This window comes from Haliotis cracherodii, unplaced genomic scaffold (assembly GCF_022045235.1).
Source record: "Haliotis cracherodii isolate W230 unplaced genomic scaffold, xgHalCrac1.p SCAF_3, whole genome shotgun sequence".
Lineage (NCBI taxonomy): Eukaryota > Metazoa > Mollusca > Gastropoda > Lepetellida > Haliotidae > Haliotis > Haliotis cracherodii.
In genome coordinates, this window is record NW_027266286.1 from 55,334,816 (window position 1) to 55,352,984 (window position 18,169).

General features: G+C 41.8%; 1 protein-coding gene across 1 annotated transcript; it reads right to left on the bottom strand.

Moving 5' to 3' along the window:
• Positions 1-1,734: 1,734 nt before the first annotated feature.
• On the bottom strand, positions 1,735-14,336 carry LOC139475032 (streptococcal hemagglutinin-like). The gene is made up of 5 exons (XM_071258255.1): positions 14,154-14,336; positions 10,196-10,900; positions 7,604-7,700; positions 6,899-7,146; positions 1,735-6,289 (listed from the first exon to the last, which is right to left on the bottom strand). The coding sequence occupies exons 1-5, from the start codon at positions 14,215-14,217 to the stop codon at positions 4,908-4,910; spliced, it is 2,496 nt and encodes an 831-aa protein (XP_071114356.1). The 5' UTR covers positions 14,218-14,336; the 3' UTR covers positions 1,735-4,907.
• Between the last annotated feature and the right edge of the window lie 3,833 nt (positions 14,337-18,169).

Sequence of the window (18,169 nt, forward strand, 5' to 3'; positions counted from 1 at the left end):
AGTAATGACGGTCTGTGCCCATAGTGGATTAAGGGATTAGGGATTAGGGTAAAGTCCGATTGAACTTTCTTCAGCTGGTCAGTGTGGTGGATTATTACTAATAGTGTAAAATAAATATATTTATAAACATACTTACATTTTAACTAAAATAATACTATACACATTAATTACATATCAATGTTGGGGCGTTCGCTCGTCACGCCGAAGACCCGGGTTCGATTCTCGACATGGCTACAATGTGTGAAGCCCATTTCTGGTGTCCCCCGCCGTGATATTGCTTGAATATTGCTAAAAGCGGCGTAAAACCATACTCACTCACTTACATATCAGTGTTGTGGATCGTTATAGAAAACTAAAACAAAAGGTAAAGTATGTATGTTTATTATATATACTTAAACTGAGTGTAAACAACTGACATAGGATTATATTTTTGTCCACCTTGAGCATGAGCAATGTGTGTTAGCCATTGTAATATGGTGGTATTATTGACCCAGGGCGTGTACAAGGCGGATGAAGCATCCTGAAAAAATATGTATCTTCATCTTGGGGTTGGGCGGTCGGGTAGCCTAGTGGTTAAAGCGTTCGCTCGTCACGCCGAAGACCCGGGTTCGATTCTCGACATGGGTACAATGTGTGAAGCCCATTTCTGGTGTTCCCCGCCTTGATATTGCTTGAATATTGCTAAAAGCGGCGTAAAACCATACTCACTCACTCACTCACCTTTGGGTTTGTGTAAAATGCTAAGGCCGTCTTCGTGTGATACGTTTGTTTGATTTCAACACCGCACTCCATTCATTGTGACCACCCGATCCAATAAGTTGCATCGTACAAGCATCGGTTACTGGGTTGTTTATTTTGTATGCTAAACCTTATATAAAAACATGATCTTCCTTGTCAGTCATACCTTAAGATATAATAACAACATCCATCTTGAAAACGTGAAAACTATGTTCTGTGATGTAATTATAATCGATTGCTTAAGCTGGCAACACCTATTTCACTATTATGTTCATTTTCCCGGAGGCAAGGGAGTTAACTGACTATGAACGTCCAGTTTCCATCTGCACTTTTAAAGTCAGTTAACTCCCTTGCCTCGGGAAGATGTATCAAGTTTGACTCTACAAGGAAATGTAAAACGAAAACGCCAGATAATAATCAGCCTCGATTATCTTTATCCGACAAAACAGATTCCTTTGGGCAACAAAAGGCAAAATAGCTGTGACAGTTATGAATGGATCACTGAAAATGAGTGATGACGCTGAATTAGATGTCATGTTTGTAACTGATCATATTTCGGTGCCTCAGGGGGCACGGGTGGCCCTGTCGTCTAAGGCGCGGCGATTCGCTGTGCAGAGTTGCGCCCCTTGGGAACGCCAGAAACCTATGATTATGGGTTCGAATCCCGGTTCGCCCCGATTATGTTTCTAGGTTTGTCAGCACCTTACCCGTGCTCGTGGGTTTTTAACCGAAGTGGTAAACGTCTGACACCCGCATCACTTCGGGCTTTCCTCCCACACTAAGCTGACACGCCGCGATATAACTGGAATAATGTTTAAAGCGGCGTTAAACCCAACTCACTCACTCGGTGCCTCAAGTTCGTCCCTAAGGTGTGAATAGCATTGTCTATTGCGATCTTTACCTTCATTGACAATCAATAGAGCAACACATTTCATGCATTAGTATTGTTTGGAATGTGACAGAAGAACGGACAAAACTACTGATTAAGGTGTGATTTATATTCATAACGCATGTGAAAAAATGTAAATTAAATGTATTCTTGCACCTCAGGGTACAAAGACAATAGTTACTATCTGATTATAAAGCAAAGAAAGCCACCATCAAACAACACAACGTACACTGACGGAGCCTATGAATATGCTAACTGTCACATCACAATAAGCTCATCCTGTGTGGACAGGTTAGTTTAAGTTGCACCTGAATCAAATTTTTATTCATAATGTGTGTGTAAATATGTACGAACACGTAAAATAGCTGGGTCTTGCATCAAACTGTACAAAGAAAATATTTAGCATCTGATCATATAGCATAGAAAGTTACCAATTATACAACGTACACATGTGGTATACCTTGAATTAAACCAGTGAATATAAACAGTAAACAGTACAGTAAATGAAACACTTTTGGACATGTATAAGCTTGCGTGGCACCTGCATACAAATTGGCCCCCAGTGTTGAGGTGTATGTACTATTTAATCACTCAAGTCCTCAAAACTATATAAATTAATTCGCACTCAAATTTGCGTGTGTAGGTTACACTCCTTCTCCAAACATTACTCCTTTCATTGGACGCTGTAAATATTATACCACTGTCTGTTAGAATGTCCGCATTATACAGAAAGTATGCTCCGATCTATCACCATGTCCATCCACATAAACGTAAATTCATCTGTCTGTCTGCATACGTGGTATCTGCATCCAATCAGTTACAAGCTGTTCACTGGTCATTCATATGAGATTGCATTGATTATCAGTGGTTTACGTTGAGGAAATAATATTTAAATTGTGTCGATCCTCCCAATGAAAGTTTCGGCCAACATGGCGAATTAATTAAATGAACTTGTCAATTTCATAATTTTTCACGGAATTCTATCAATTGACTAAATTTTGACATTGACTGTAAAGCATTTTTTGTCTTCGTGTCAGTTTAACATGAATACTGTGCCTGCCTGCATTTATATATTTCAGTTAAAAGAAATAGCTTACATGTCCGTACATGATCCTCTACATAATAGAAAATGTATTGAGGGCAAAACTGACTAAACAAAAGTAATAAAATGTCATTGACATGTTAGAAAAAGCTTAAACTATACACTTCGACATCATCAGAACTACGCGACGTCATTGTACACTAAAACAACCATTGGAGACCATCACAACACACTCTCATCCACAAAATGTTAGCTCTTGCGGGTACTAAAATGGTCACTCTGTGACGCATTAACCGTGAAATATAATGACACATACGACACATACACAAATAACGTTTAAAATGAACTCTTGAATCTAATGATATGGCGTATGGAACACGACTGAAAAGCAAAGGAATCGTCGTTGAATATACAGTAAAGTACGGTTATAACAAACTCAAAGGGACTACTAATTTTAGTTCGTTATAACCGTAGTTCGTTATAAGCATATATACAGCATAACTACAGCAAATATTCGGGACCAAAAAGTAAGTTCGTTATATCCGTAAGTTTCGTTATAAGAGTGTTCGTTATAACCGCAGTTTACTGTATCTAGTAAAACATAGGAAAGTACATAATAGCTGTGAGTCGCTGAACATATCTAGTAAAACATAGGAAAGTACATAATAGCTGTGAGTCGCTGAACATATCTAGTAAAACATAGGAAAGTACATAATAGCTGTGAGTCGCTGAACATATCTAGTAAAACATAGGAAAGTACATAATAGCTGTGAGTCGCTGAACATATCTAGTAAAACATAGGAAAGTACATAATAGCTGTGAGTCGCTGAACATATCCAGGAAAAAAGTGGTATATACAGCTAACCAACACAAAGTGTATCTGGTGTTTATAGGCATGGTGAGATAGTGAAGAAAGACGATAACGGTTACTTTTTAGCATTATTTTCTCCACATAAAACAAATCGTTTTTACCAGACACTATTAAGCGTTGGAACCATTTGCCTGATGACGTTCTTAATACAGAAACTGGTGAATTTAAGAGATTTTTAAAACAGAATACAAAATACCAATTTGTATTTTTATCTAAATTTTGGAAGTAGATTTTGTCAGACTGTATATTCTCGCCTCAGACTTGGTTGCAGCGATCTTAATGCCCATCGATATGAGACACATTTCTGACAAAGCAGCTTGTACCTGTGGATACATGTATGACACTGTATCACACTATTTCTTTTCCTGTCCCTTTTATAATGATGTGAGGCATGATTCATTCTTCTACCCTGAGAGAGTTGCTCTTAACACTATACTGAATGGTAATGCAAATTTTACAAAAACTCGCAATCTAGATATCTTAAAATCAGTACATTCATACATACTTCATTACAAAAGGTGTAAACTAACGCGAGACTGTAATACTGCGTATTAATTATTTTTTCTACTCATTACACCCAACTGTTTGGCCACTTGCTTTTGTTAACATATTCAGTTTATCATCATGTATTGTTTTGTTTAATGCCTTCATGAATATAACTTGTATTGGAGAGGTATTAATATAAGCCTTTTCTCTTGTCTACCGATCCAGATTCATTGAATAATAATATGTTTAAATCGCATATGATAAAAGTGTTGCAGTACAAGGAACGCCTGCAACCATTCTGCGTTGAGCGTTGGATTGCATACTGTGGCACATTCACAATGTAGACAGGGAAAGAGATATTACCCTGAACATGATTTTCATCACCTCAAAAAGCGCGAAATGAAACATACACTGGTGTCAATTAACAATCTAAACAGGGTGTTTTGACTTACAAACGTCCTCAGAATATGCAAACATACAGATTCTAAAGAATATTGTTCTCATTCCAACTTCCAAACATCAAACAGGAACTGGACGACATCTCCATATCCTAACCTAGCCTAACACTCTAAAACCAATCACAATGAATTTTATGGAAACAGGTTTTGTCATTATCAGACTACACAGTCTTATAGATTGTGTACTGTATTCACGTGGATATACGATATCAATGCAGTAATGCATGGGCCAATTAATTTGATATCGAGTCTAGTCTCTCACGTCAATTGAGTGGGCTAGTTGAGAAAGTTTACACATTACGTCAGTCTCAAAAAGGTATTTTTGTGTTGTTGACAAGATACGTTTTGGAAATCGTGGTGTTTGCACTATCTTGACACAACCCAAGTAAACTAGCTCCGTTCAACAATACACCCTCCTTCAATCTAGAGTCGTGTTGACATGATGATATTGCTCAGACCATCACCAACACGCTCCTGTATCATTGCATCAATATCTATTTCTCTTGGTCCTCTACCATTGCCATCCGCAGCTCTTTCACCCTCATCAAGACTTTCAAGATCATCCTCTTCGTAGACCTCACACTCATAGGCTTGGCTATAACTCTCTTCGTCTATGGCATATTTGGGTTGACCAATTCCCTGATATTTCCCTCCACTGTCTGCTACGTAGTCATATCCATTCCCTTCTTTGTGAACTGCTTGCATTTGAGACTCAGACTCTAGGACATTGCCTTCAGTACGAGGGACAGCAATTTGGCGTACGACTTCCCCTGTTTCACCTTCATTCTCTTGACCTTCTTTATGCATTTCAGAATCAGAACGACCACCCTCTGGTACATTGTCTTCAGTGGACGAAACAGAGTTTTGTCTCACGAGTTCCTTCCTGCCACTTCTATCTTGATGTCTGTCAGCAGCATTCATTTCAGATCCAGAATGGCCGCCCTCTGGTACATTGTCTTCAGTGGACGAAATAGAGTTTTGTCTCACGAGTTCCTTCCTGCCACTTCTATCTTGTTGTCTGTCAGCAGCGTTCATTTCAGATCCAGAATGGCCGCCCTCTGATACACTGTCTTCACTGGACGAAACAGAGTTTTGTCTCACGAGTTCCTTCCTACCACTTCTATCTTGTTGGCTGTCATCAGCTTTCATTTCAGATCCAGAATGGCCGCCCTCTGGTACATTGTCTTCAGTGGAAGAAACGGAGTTTGGTCTCACAACTTCATTCGTGGCACCTATTTCTTGTTGGCTGTCTTCTTTCATTTCAGATTGAGAATGGCCATCCTCTAACATACTTTCTTCAGAAAACGAGTTTTGTCTCACAAGTTGATTAGTGCCACCCCTTTCTTGTTTACTGTCCGACTTCAATTCAGTCTCAGAAGGACCAGGCTCTGGAACAGTATTTTCAGCACAAGGAACGGGGGAAAGGACATTTTGTTGATCGAGTTCCTTAGTGTTACCAACACGCACCTCTTGTTGTCCGCCTTCAACCTTATCTCTGGGCTTGGCAACGTCCGTGATTCCTCTAATAGATATGCTCGAGACCGTCGATGACGATCTGTCCAGGAGACCTGATTTGCCAAAGGTACTCATTTGTCTGTTAGTCTCCCCAGAATCCTGCTGGTTGTTGCTCCTCAGTTTGGTCATCTCCAAGAGTTCACGATGTATGGAAATCCTCACATTATTTGCATCATTGCCCCCCGACTTCCCTGTAGTATCGGAGAAATCGATCTTCTTGCCAGACTGAGCAGCGTCACCAACCTTAGCGTTTGTGCGGTGTTCCACGCCATTTTGCACCGTGGTATTTTCTGAAAGATAAGTTCAGTGTATCGGTCAAGGTTCACGTTTAAAACGATCACATTTACCGTAAAGCAAGTTGGAACATAACTTGACCAGACAACATGATACAAGCTTTTCTTAAGTAAGAACGGAGAACTTGATGCCCCAAAGACCAATATTAAATTAGGTTCGTGGCATTTAGGACATTTTGAAAAAGCATTTGATTAAATTCATGGAGTCAATACCATGATTGTTGATTTCTTTATTTTTGCAGTACCTGTAATTTTCACTGTAGTGATTTTGACTTGAGATTTATTTTATTTATGCCTACATTAGTTTTATATTAATGCACTTTCGTTGAGGATGCACAGCTGGGTCAGTGTTGTCAAGGTACACCACCACACTGTATAGAGTTGTGTCCCTTTATATGTAAGAATTCACTAAATTGCTCCAATCACGATCGTTGTTTCGTTACCACAATACCCATACACATGGTATACACCCATGTGTGTGTTTACGTCAAAAACCTGGAGTCTCCTCTGACATAAGGAGGAAGTGCCGTGTTATAACTGAAATAATGTTAACAACAGGCTGGCACCTTACTCACTTTCTGGAGATGGTAACGTTCAAGCGTATACCTTTGTGAATCTGTATGGCTTCCAAGTCACCGTCAGAGCTGTTGTTATCAGAGGCATCCAATGTAGCCATTTCCAGTGGTTTCGATTGCTTATCTATAGCAATAATAAGCTCACTAACATCGGATTCCTGAAGACTAGTCTTTTTCTTCTTTTTCTTCTTTTTCTCCTTTTTCTTCTTTTTGTCTTTCATAGTCATGGCGTTTTCTTCAATAGATGCAGACTGTTTCTTCCTTGGCCGCAGAAAACAGCTAAAAAACAACGGAAACGCCTTATTTTTAAAAAAACAAACGAAATATGTTAGCATGTCTTTACTGCCACATTGCAGGTGACTAAGCCTTAATAACGTAATTACAAACACCACTCCTTGAGATTCCAGGATTGACTTAACATTTCAAGCTAAGCTCTAATTCAAAATTAATTCAATTGGCTGTGCAGAGTTGCGTCCCTTGTACACGCCATAAACCTATGATTGTGGGCTCGATCCCGGTCCGTTTATGTTTCAAGGTTTGTCAGCGCCATACCCGTGTTCGTAGGTTTCACCAAAGTGAAACGTCTGAAACCCGTGTTCGTAGGTTTCACCAAAGTGAAACGTCTGAAACCCGCGTCACTTCGAGCTTTCCTCCAAAGTAAAAGCCGCGTTAAAACTCAACCCACTCACTCACTCTTACGACGAACAACTGGTTGATAGGGAGATAGTGTACTCACAAGTGTATACATATTGTAGTAAGTGTTATGAATGTCAGCACCCCAGCGACGATGGCAACAGAGATAACGACTGTAGCCAAGCTTGTGTCAGTAGAACCTGCAAAATACACAACAAATAACAGAATCAGTCCACTGTGTAAATAATGAGATCTGATTGGTCTACGTCTTCTTAATAAACACTATGTATCCCGCCTTGGAGGAAAAACAAATTTCTCACCGGGAGAATAAATCCCTATACCCCGCCACGAGCAAGTCAGGTTGTACGTGGATTTCTGAGAGGCAGAATAAATCCCTTATACCCCGCTTCGAAGCAAAACGCCTGACGCTTTCTCCGAGTCAATGAAAGTCACGTGATTGTTTTCTATCAAGTTTTGAATTTGTTTTAATTCTTTTATATAATCACATTAAAACATGTAGGTTAGATAAATTCTTTGTAGCAGGATCACTCGGGGTACATGGGGCCTCAGACACGTGGTATAAATCCTAATGCGGGACCCTTAAAACCCCATGTACCCCTCGTCATCCTGCTACAACCTTATAATATACACAAGAGGGAAATAGACATGGATGGGCAATCATAGCTATGGTTAAACTAGCATTTTCATCTAACGCCAAACACTTCGGGAATATATGTACTTGATAAACATCCCTTATATAGAGAGACATTATTGAGGCCTTCTCTTAGTCACCTTTCGGAGGGGGCACGGGTGGCCCGCTGTGCAGAGTTGCGTCCCTTGGGCACGCATGAAACCTATGATTGTGGGTTCGAATCCCGGTTCGCCCCGATTATGTTTCTAGGTTTGTCAGCACCATACCCTTACTCGTGGGTTTCACCGAAGTGGTAAACGTCTGAGACCTGCATCACTTCGGGCTTCCCTCCCATATGAAGCAGACACGCCGTGATGTAACTGGAATACTGTTAAAAGCGGCGTTAAACCCAAATCACCCACTCACTCACCTTCTGGTGGCATTCAGTGATATATTCCATTGTATAAAATACCAAGAGTTGAGAAAATGTATTAAAGTAATTAACTAATCAACCATTTAAAAACATATTCACCAACACATTAAACTCTTATTATGTGATATTGTGTTTCGGACATTTTTGTCAATGTGCGATATTTGTATTTACAACTTTGATTGTACCAGACCAGGGTAGCTACTGTTCCAGTAAACACATAAAAACATAAGTAATTTGTATACAGATAAATAAAACATTGGCTGCATTGAAATAGTAGAAGCTGTGAAGTGAATAGACGCATTATTATTTGATTCATAGTTTTCATGGTATTCGTGAATCATGTCAAGAGTACACAACTAAGGTCGATGTCAGCTTAGCCGACTGTAGACGTGTACCAAATGATTACTCTTATTTTTTTTAAACTATCTATGAACATGCCTTTGTAGAGCATTGCTCTAGAGTATAAATTTAATCTAGACCATCTAGCACTGCCATACATAGAAACAATCAACTTTTCCAAAACTAGTGCTTAACAATGATGTACAACTTTGCTGTATCAGCATATTAATGGTATGATGGCTTATAAATATCAATCTTAGAACAGTGGGAATCTGTTTAAAACGGATTGAATTGATATAAATATATTGATATTTTGATACTTATCCGGTTCTCCTTGACATTAACAAGAGATTACTGAACAAAACAATGTAGTTGCTTGAAAAAAGATGATTCCTTAGTAGTGAGTGAGTGAGTATGGTTTTACGCCGCTTCTAGCAATATTCCAGCAATATCACGGTGGGGGACACCAGAAATGGACTTCACACATTGTACCCATGTCGGGTATCGAACCCGGGTCTTCGGCGTGACGTCCAACGCTTTAACCACGAGGCTACTCGACCGCCCCGATACCTTGGTCAACATTTACAACTTTAGGATAGCTGGTATACTACCAACCTCCTTAAAATCAGACCTTAGTTCTCGCTACCGCTAAACAGAGAAACCAGCGGTGAACAAACAAGATTCGAACGAATTATTTCGAAATTTGTAAAAGAAAACTCTCGCACGAAAGGAAGCTATAGTAAACTATTGTTGATGATTAATGTCATAATTGTAAGGTAGACTCCGATCCATGATCTCATGCCCACTTCCAAAGTTGATGAATGCGATGGAGTTTGTGCCGTTAATGTCAATAACAGCCATATACAGCTAGACATGACATACATCACAAATGAGAATGAGAAGGCAAAGAATGTGGGTTTGTCGGATTTACTCGAAACTTGCTGGGTTGCCATTTTCCGTCCGAATCTATGCTCCCTAATATTTATCTGTTTGTCGTTTAACGCCGCACTCAGCAATGTTCCAGCTATATGACGACAGTCTGTAAATAATCGAGTCTGAACCAGACAATCCAGTGATTGATATCATGAGAATCAATCCACGCAATTGGGATCGATGACATGCTTCAACCAAGTCAGCGAGCCTGACGACCCGATCCCGTTAGTCGCCTCTTACGAAAAGCATAGTCACCTTTTACGGAAGCATTGGCTGCTGAAGACCTATTCTACCCCGGGTCTTCACGGGTAAGCTCCCTAATGTAATAAAAGCTAGAGTTGTATAGTGGGGCATGTTACCTTGTGTTGTGCTGCGTGCAGCTTGTGTGGAGACTACACTAGCTGTAGTTACTGCTGTTTCTCCTGGTGTCATGGGACTTGGCTGGGATTGGGATGAGGACCTCGGAGCTGTTGTAGCTGTGGCAGTGGTTGTCGTCAGTTTGGGTGATGATGAGGTTGGTGGTACTGATCTATCACTATTGCTAGTTGAATCGGACGACATGGTAAATGTGCTTCCGTAATCAGATGAACTCTTTGTATCGTTTGAAGTCCCAGGTGGTCCAGCTGTCACTGATGGACTCGCTGTAAGGTTCGAGGACTCAGTCGATAATGGCATCCCATCTGTACCAGAAGTTTCAGATGTTTCGGGTTGCGTCGGCGATGTTCTAGGAGATGATGTTTCAGGTGAGTCAGATGATGTAGTCGTGTTAGCTGTTGTTTCAGATAACCCAGAAGATGCGGGTGTTGGTGCTGATGACCCGGGGGATGGTGACATTGCTGATGATCCAGGAGCTGTTGACGTTGGTGATGATTCGGAAGGTGTTGAGGTCACTGATGATCCAGGAGATGCTGGTGTTTCTGATGACCCAGGAACTGTTGATGCTTCAATAGATATTGATTGGTTTAATGAGTTTTGCGAGAATAAGTTAGATGTCCCAACTGAAGAATCCTGTGATGTTGGCACTTCCGCCGTGCTCCCAGTCGGCTGCTGGCTTGTGACCATGGCTGTTAAGTGACACGATGAGAATATAAGTTTATGTATTGGAGAGTGAGTTACTTAACCATCTAACTATACCATCCCATACTAACCAACATCTCTACAACCCCTTTACTCCATTACGTAACCATCACACTAACCTACAGCTCTACCATTTCACTACTCCATTACATTACTCCAATACTTTCCCATCACCCCACTACTCTACCATAATACTATCCCATAGGTCTGCCATCCAACTACTCCACTGCTCTACCATAATACTACCCCACTACTCTAAAATCCCAATACTCCATCGCTCTACCATAATACTTCCCCACTGCTCTACTTTCCCATTACCCCACAAGTCTAACATAATACTATCCCACAGCACTGCTATACCACTACTTCACAGCTCTAAAATACCACTACTTCACCGCTCTACTATAATACTTTCCCACTGCTCTAAATTCCTACTACTCCACTGCTTTACCATAATGCTGACTCACTGGTCGACTTTCCCACTACCTCACTGACCTACCATCACACTACCCAACTGATCTACCATAACACTATCCCACTGCTCTACCATAATACTATTCTACTTCGCTACCATGATACTATCCCACTGCGCTACCATAATACTATCCCCCAGCTCTACTATCCCACCTCTCCACTGCTCTACCATAAAACTATCCCACAGCTCTAAACTCCCACTATCCCACTGCTCTGTTATCCCACTTCTTCACAGCTCTACTATCCCACTACCAAGTTGCTCTGCCATAATACTATCCCACAGATCTGCCATCCAACTACTCCACTGCTCTACCATAATACTACACCACTACTCTAAAATCCCATGACTCAATCGCTCTACCATAATACCCTCACACTGATCTTCTTTCCCACAATCAAACTAGTCTACCATAATACTATCCCACAGCTCTGCTATCCCACTACCCCACTCATCTACCACCACACTACCCTACTGATCTACCATCACACTAGCCTATTGATCTACCATCAGACTACCTTACTGATCTACTATCACACTAACTTACTGATCTGCCATCACACTATCCCACTGATCTACCCTCACACTACCCTACATATCTACCATCACACTATCCCACTGACCTACTTCCACTACCCGACTGCTCTTCCAGAATTTTATCCCAAAGCTCTGCTATCCCACCTCTCCACTGCTCTATCATAAAACTTTCCCACAGCTCTAAACTATCACTATCCCACTGCTCTACTATCCCACTTCTTCGCAGCTCAACTATCCCACTACCCAAATGCTCCACCATAATATTGCCCTAACATTCCACTACCCTACTGATCTACCATCCCACTACCCTACTGATCTACCATCACATTACCCAAATGATCTACCATCACATTACCCAACTGATCTACCATCACACTATCCCACTGATCTACCATCACACTACCCTACTGATCTACAATCGCACTCCCCAACTGATCTACCATTACATTACCCAACTGATTTACCATCCCACTACCCAACTGATCTACCATCACATTACCCAACTGATCTACCATCACATTACCCAACTGATCTACCATCACACTATCCCACTGATCTACCATCACACTACCCTACTGATCTACTATCGCACTCCCCAACTGATCTACCATTACATTACCCAACTGATCTACCATCCAACTACCCAACTGATCTACCATCCTATTACCCTACTGATCTACCATCACATTACGCAACTGATCTACCATCACACTACCCTACTGATCTAACACCACACTAACCAACTGACCTACCATCACACTACCCAACTGATCTACCATCACATTACCAACTGATCTACCATCCCACTACCCTACTGATCTACCATCACATTACCCAACTGATCTACCATCACATTACCCAACTGATCTACCATCACACTATCCCACTGATCTACCATCACACTACCCTACTGATCTACTATCGCACTCCCCAACTGATCTACCATTACATTACCCAACTGATTTACCATCCCACTACCCATCTGATCTACCATCACATTACCCAACTGATCTACCATCACATTACCCAACTGATCTACCATCACACTATCCCACTGATCTACCATCACACTACCCTACTGATCTACTATCGCACTCCCCAGCTGATCTACCATTACATTACCCAACTGATCTACCATCCCACTACCCAACTGATCTACCATCCTATTGCCCTACTGATCTACCATCACATTACGCAACTGATCTACCATCACACTACCCTACTGATCTACCATCACATTACCCAACTGATCTACCATCACACTACCCTACTGATCTACCATCACACTACCCAACTGATCTATTATCGCACTCCCCAACTGATCTACCATCACACTACCCAACTGATCTACCATCACACTACCCTACTGATCTACCACCACACTACTTAAATGATCTACCATCACACTACCCAACTGATTTACCATAACATTACCAAACTGATCTACCATCACACTACCCTACTGATCTACCACCACACTACCCAACTGATCTACCACCACACTACCCAACTGATCTACCATCGCACTCCCCTACTGATCTACCATCACACTACCCTACTGATCTACCATCACACTACCCTACTGATCTACCATCACACTACCCTACTGATCTACCATCACACTACCCTACTGATCTACCATCACACTACCCTAGTGATCTACCATCACACTACCCTACATATCTCCCATCACACTTCCCTACTGATCTACTATCACACTACCTTACTGATCTACCATCACACTACCCTACCGATCTACCACCACACTACCCTACTGACGTACTATCACACTACCCTACTGATCTACTATCACACTACCCTACAAATCTACCATCACACTACCCCATTACCTCAACATGGAAGCCAGGCCACTGTCCGATTGCTGTAACATCCTACTCTGCAACCATCCTGCTATCCTCCCATTCTCCCCCCTCACTACCTCATTACCTAACAACCCCACTAGTCTCCGACCCCACCATCCCACCGCCCCACCTCCCCACCACCCAAACATCCTTCCACCCTACCGTCCACCAGCCAACCACCCCAATATCCACTCATGCCACTGCTCTATCTTCATACCACCCTATCGCCCTCTACCCTACGCCATCCTACCCCACCACCAACCTACATCCCAGCCAGAAAACCAAGGATACATGACTAGGCCTACCAAAAGCGGAAGATGTATGTGAGTGTCTATGGCGAAGAAAAATCAAACACAAATAATATCTCACCTTCAATGCCGCTGTAAACACATACACTATACAGAAACACAAGTACATTGCGTGTGGAAGGCATACTGGTGAGTACAGGCAGTTCAAGTCTCACGCCAACTTGGCTGGTTTGCCGAAGGTCTCATCGGCCAAACTTAAAATCACTATTTCGTGGTTATTTTCTATGTATTCGGCGCTATACAACATGACTATATCAATTGCTCGCCGCTATCATTTTCCTCAATAAATCAGGCGTATATAACTTCCGCGGTAACAACATTACAGTGGTGTGGCTTTATGTATTGTTGCCTGTACGCATTCATAAGCTGGCGTTGTTTACTTCATACAGATAAATATATTCAAACTGGTTGACAAGCCTTTAGGAACATTTAGCTATGTATCACACAGTTTCGGGAAATTGCATTTTCCTCAAATTATCAGTAGTCATGCAAATACGCTTGTAGTTTAAACAACGATTCCTCAGTGAGAGCGTAACGCTATCAATTTTATCGGAATTAGACACAGTATAACATTATTACCTCTGGGGGCACGGGGCCACAGGGGGCCAGTCGCTGTGCTGAGTTACGTCCCTTGGGCACGCCAGAAACCTATGAATGTGGGTTCGCATCCCGGTTCTCCCCGAGGTTTGTAAGCACCATGCCCGTGCTCGTGGGTTTCACTGATGTGGGAAACGTCTTAGACCTGCATCACATCGGGTTTTCCTCCCACGTTAAGCTGACACGCCGCGATATAAATGTAACACTGTTAAAATCGGCGTTGAACCCAACTGAACTCACTCACATTATAACCTCGAAACCTAGGGACGATAACAATATATCGAGTTGTTCGAGACACACGGATTGGCCTATTAAAAATGTTCATGTCGGGACTTATATGGTTAAATCACCTTGTGTGATGTGTCGACTTTATGAAGTTCAAGTTAACATGGCTTTACAGCAGTTCAATATATTCTGTTTTGGCTTAGCATCGATAATGTCTGATTATAACAAGGTTGGCGCCAATACAACATACAGTCATATTGCAGCGATAATCACTCAAGTACATGTCTAAAAAAAAGATGGCATTATAGTGGGTTATAGTAGTTAACACGTCTAAAGTAAGTGGCATTATAGAAGGTTAGAGCAGTTAAGACATCTAAAGTAGTTAACACATATGAAGCAAGCGGCATTATAGCAGGGTAGAGTAGCTAACTCGTCTAAACTAAGTGGCATTATGGCAGGAAAAAGTAGTTAACTCATCTGAAGTAGGTGGCATTATAGCCGGTTAGAGCAGTTAACACGTCTTAAGTAAGTGGTATTATAGCCGGTTAGAGCGCTTACCACGTCTGAAGTAAGTGGCATTATAGCCGGTTAGAGCAGTTAACTCGTCTAAAGTAAGTGACATTATAGCCGGTTAGAGCAGCTAACACGTCTGAAGTAAGTGGCATTATAGCCGGTTAGAGCAGTTAACTCGTCAAAGTGGTATTATAGCCGGTAAAAGTAGTTAAAACATCCAATGTAAGTGGCTTGTAGACACACTGTAACAAAGAGAAAAGCTACGGAGATACATAATTAACCCCGTCTATAAGTCAGTGTGGACTCGAATTTCATTCTCTGCTCCCTTGGGAGTATACAACCCAGGCTACCATATGAGGCGCTAGGAGGTTTACAGTCACATTATATAGCCATCTAACACCTTACACAAAGTGTACATAGAGTATATCAGATGAAGGGACGTGGAAGCGCCATCGTCATTTTCTTAAATGTATGAATAACGATAGACACTAGACACGTTTCCATTACATGTAAGGCTACTAGGTATAAGCAAATTCGTTCCTCCAAAGATACGCGTTTATGAGGAAAACTTGTTATTTGTCGTGTTCTGCAGCGCATACTCATGTCGGCAATGGGTTACGCTTTTCCTTGTAGTCGGGAGTTATTTTTACTCACAATATAACCAACACTGTTTACATTATATACACAGCCGGAATATAAGGCGCCAGGCACGTATGAAACACGGGTGGATGTCGTGTTAACGTCATCATATCTGACCAGAATCCTGGTAGTGATTTATGCCCAAATAAACAACATATGTCACTGATAATTTGAATCTGAATTTTGCCGATGTCGCAAAGTTATGTTCAAAGTCATAACAATACACGTATTGTGCGAATGTATAAACTAAACATGTTCAGCTACGTAATAGTATTCAGATTACGAAATCGTTTTCATTTTAAAAAATACAATTTGTCAGTGACGATATTACGTCACAGGTGCTTCCATTCGGAGTTGACGTCATGCAGGCGCCATGATAACGACCCTGTGTACGTTCTTGAGTTTCAATCAGGAGATCAGCATAGACGACCACGTGACACACGTGACATACATCGTGACATTATCACATAACTTGGATATCGCGTTATATCACGGCGTGTCAGCTTAATGTGGGAGGAAAGCCCGAAGTGATGCAGGTCTCTGACGTTTACCACTTCGGTGAAACCCACGAGCACATGTATGGTGCTGACAAACCTAGAAACATAATCCGGGCGAACCAGGATTCGAACCCACAATCATAGGTTTCATGCGTGCCTAAGGGACGCAACTCTGCACAGCGAATCGCGGCGCCTTAGACGACTGGGCCACCCGTGCCCCCTGTAAATGAATGATTTGAAACTACTATTTGATTTGATTTGATTTACTACTCATGTGTAAACAACTAATTTTGTCACACTACTAGTTTAATAACCCTCCAATGTACCGATGCTTGTCAGCATTATGTACAAGCTAATGTACAGATGAATCAGAACAACCATCTAACCTTTATCTCGAGGCCTAGAGCGTCCGCCCGGGGTTCGATCCCGGACCGCGTCATACCAAAAGACGTTAATAGAAGGTACTTGTTGTTACCCTGTCTGGCGCACGGCATTAAGGGGTTAAAACAAGGACTGGTCGGCTCGGAGTCAGTATACTGTGTCTGAGTGGGGCATTCATGCTAAATTGCGGCATGGTATCTCAGTGCGCAAGCACTATAAATCGCCATCAGACCGGACTAGTACAAGCAGCCACACACACACACACAATAATCTTATACGCGACGTTAAACCCTTTTTTACCTCACCTCACCTTATTTCGGGGCCATGTTTAGTACAGAGGGGGATACAACTCTTACATATAAATACCTTTATCATCTGAGGTTAATATTATGAAAATTGTTTCTTCTTATATTGTTTGGCTTAACAACCTTAACAATAAGGTTAGATTCACAGCCTGAGTGAATTTGATATTCAAGTTTCCTTCATATTGTTAAGCAGAATAGTTTGCACATATATTTTGTATTTTAGCTCACCTGAAAGTAAGATTATGTCGTTGTCCGTTGTCCTCCGTCTGTCTGGTTGTCCGTCTGTCCTTTAACGTTTACAATTTTGGTATTTCCACTAAAATAGAAGGACTGACACCTGGCATGAATGACCCAATGTGTCGCTAAAAGATGTTCACAGACTTCCAATCATATCGGGGCGGTCGGGTAGCCTAGTGGTTAAAGCGTTCGCTCGTCACGCCGAAGACCCGGGTTCGATACCCGACATGGGTACAATGTGTGAAGCCCATTTCTGGTGTCCCCCGCCGTGATATTGCTGGAATATTGCTAACAGAGGCCTAAAACCAAACTCACTCACTCACTCACTCACTCACTCACTCCAATCATATCATAAACATGGCGACCCGTGAGGATTCCGGGGTAGAATAGGTCTTCAGCAACCCATGCTTGCCGCACAAGGTGACTCTGTTTGTCGTAAAAGGCGACTAACGGGATCGGGTGGTCAGGCTCGCTGACTTGGTTGATGCATGTCATCGATCCCAATTGCGTGGATCGATGCTCATGATATTAATCACTGGATTACAGACTCGATTATTTACAGACCGCCGTCATAAAGATGGAATATTGCTGAGTGCGGCGTTAAACAACAGACAAACAAACATAAACATGGCCGCAAGGGCAGCCATGTTGAAAATGTAACTTTTGACCATTGCTCAGCTATG

Coding starts and splice junctions, on each gene's coding strand:
- LOC139475032 (XM_071258255.1), bottom strand. CDS start 14,217: ATGCCTTCCACACGCAATGTACTTGTGTTTCTGTATAGTGTATGTGTT. Junction 7,147..7,603: donor ACTACAATATGTATACACTT/GTGAGTACACTA, acceptor GTTGTTTTTTAG/CTGTTTTCTGCGGCCAAGGA. Junction 6,290..6,898: donor AGCCATACAGATTCACAAAG/GTATACGCTTGA, acceptor CTTATCTTTCAG/AAAATACCACGGTGCAAAAT.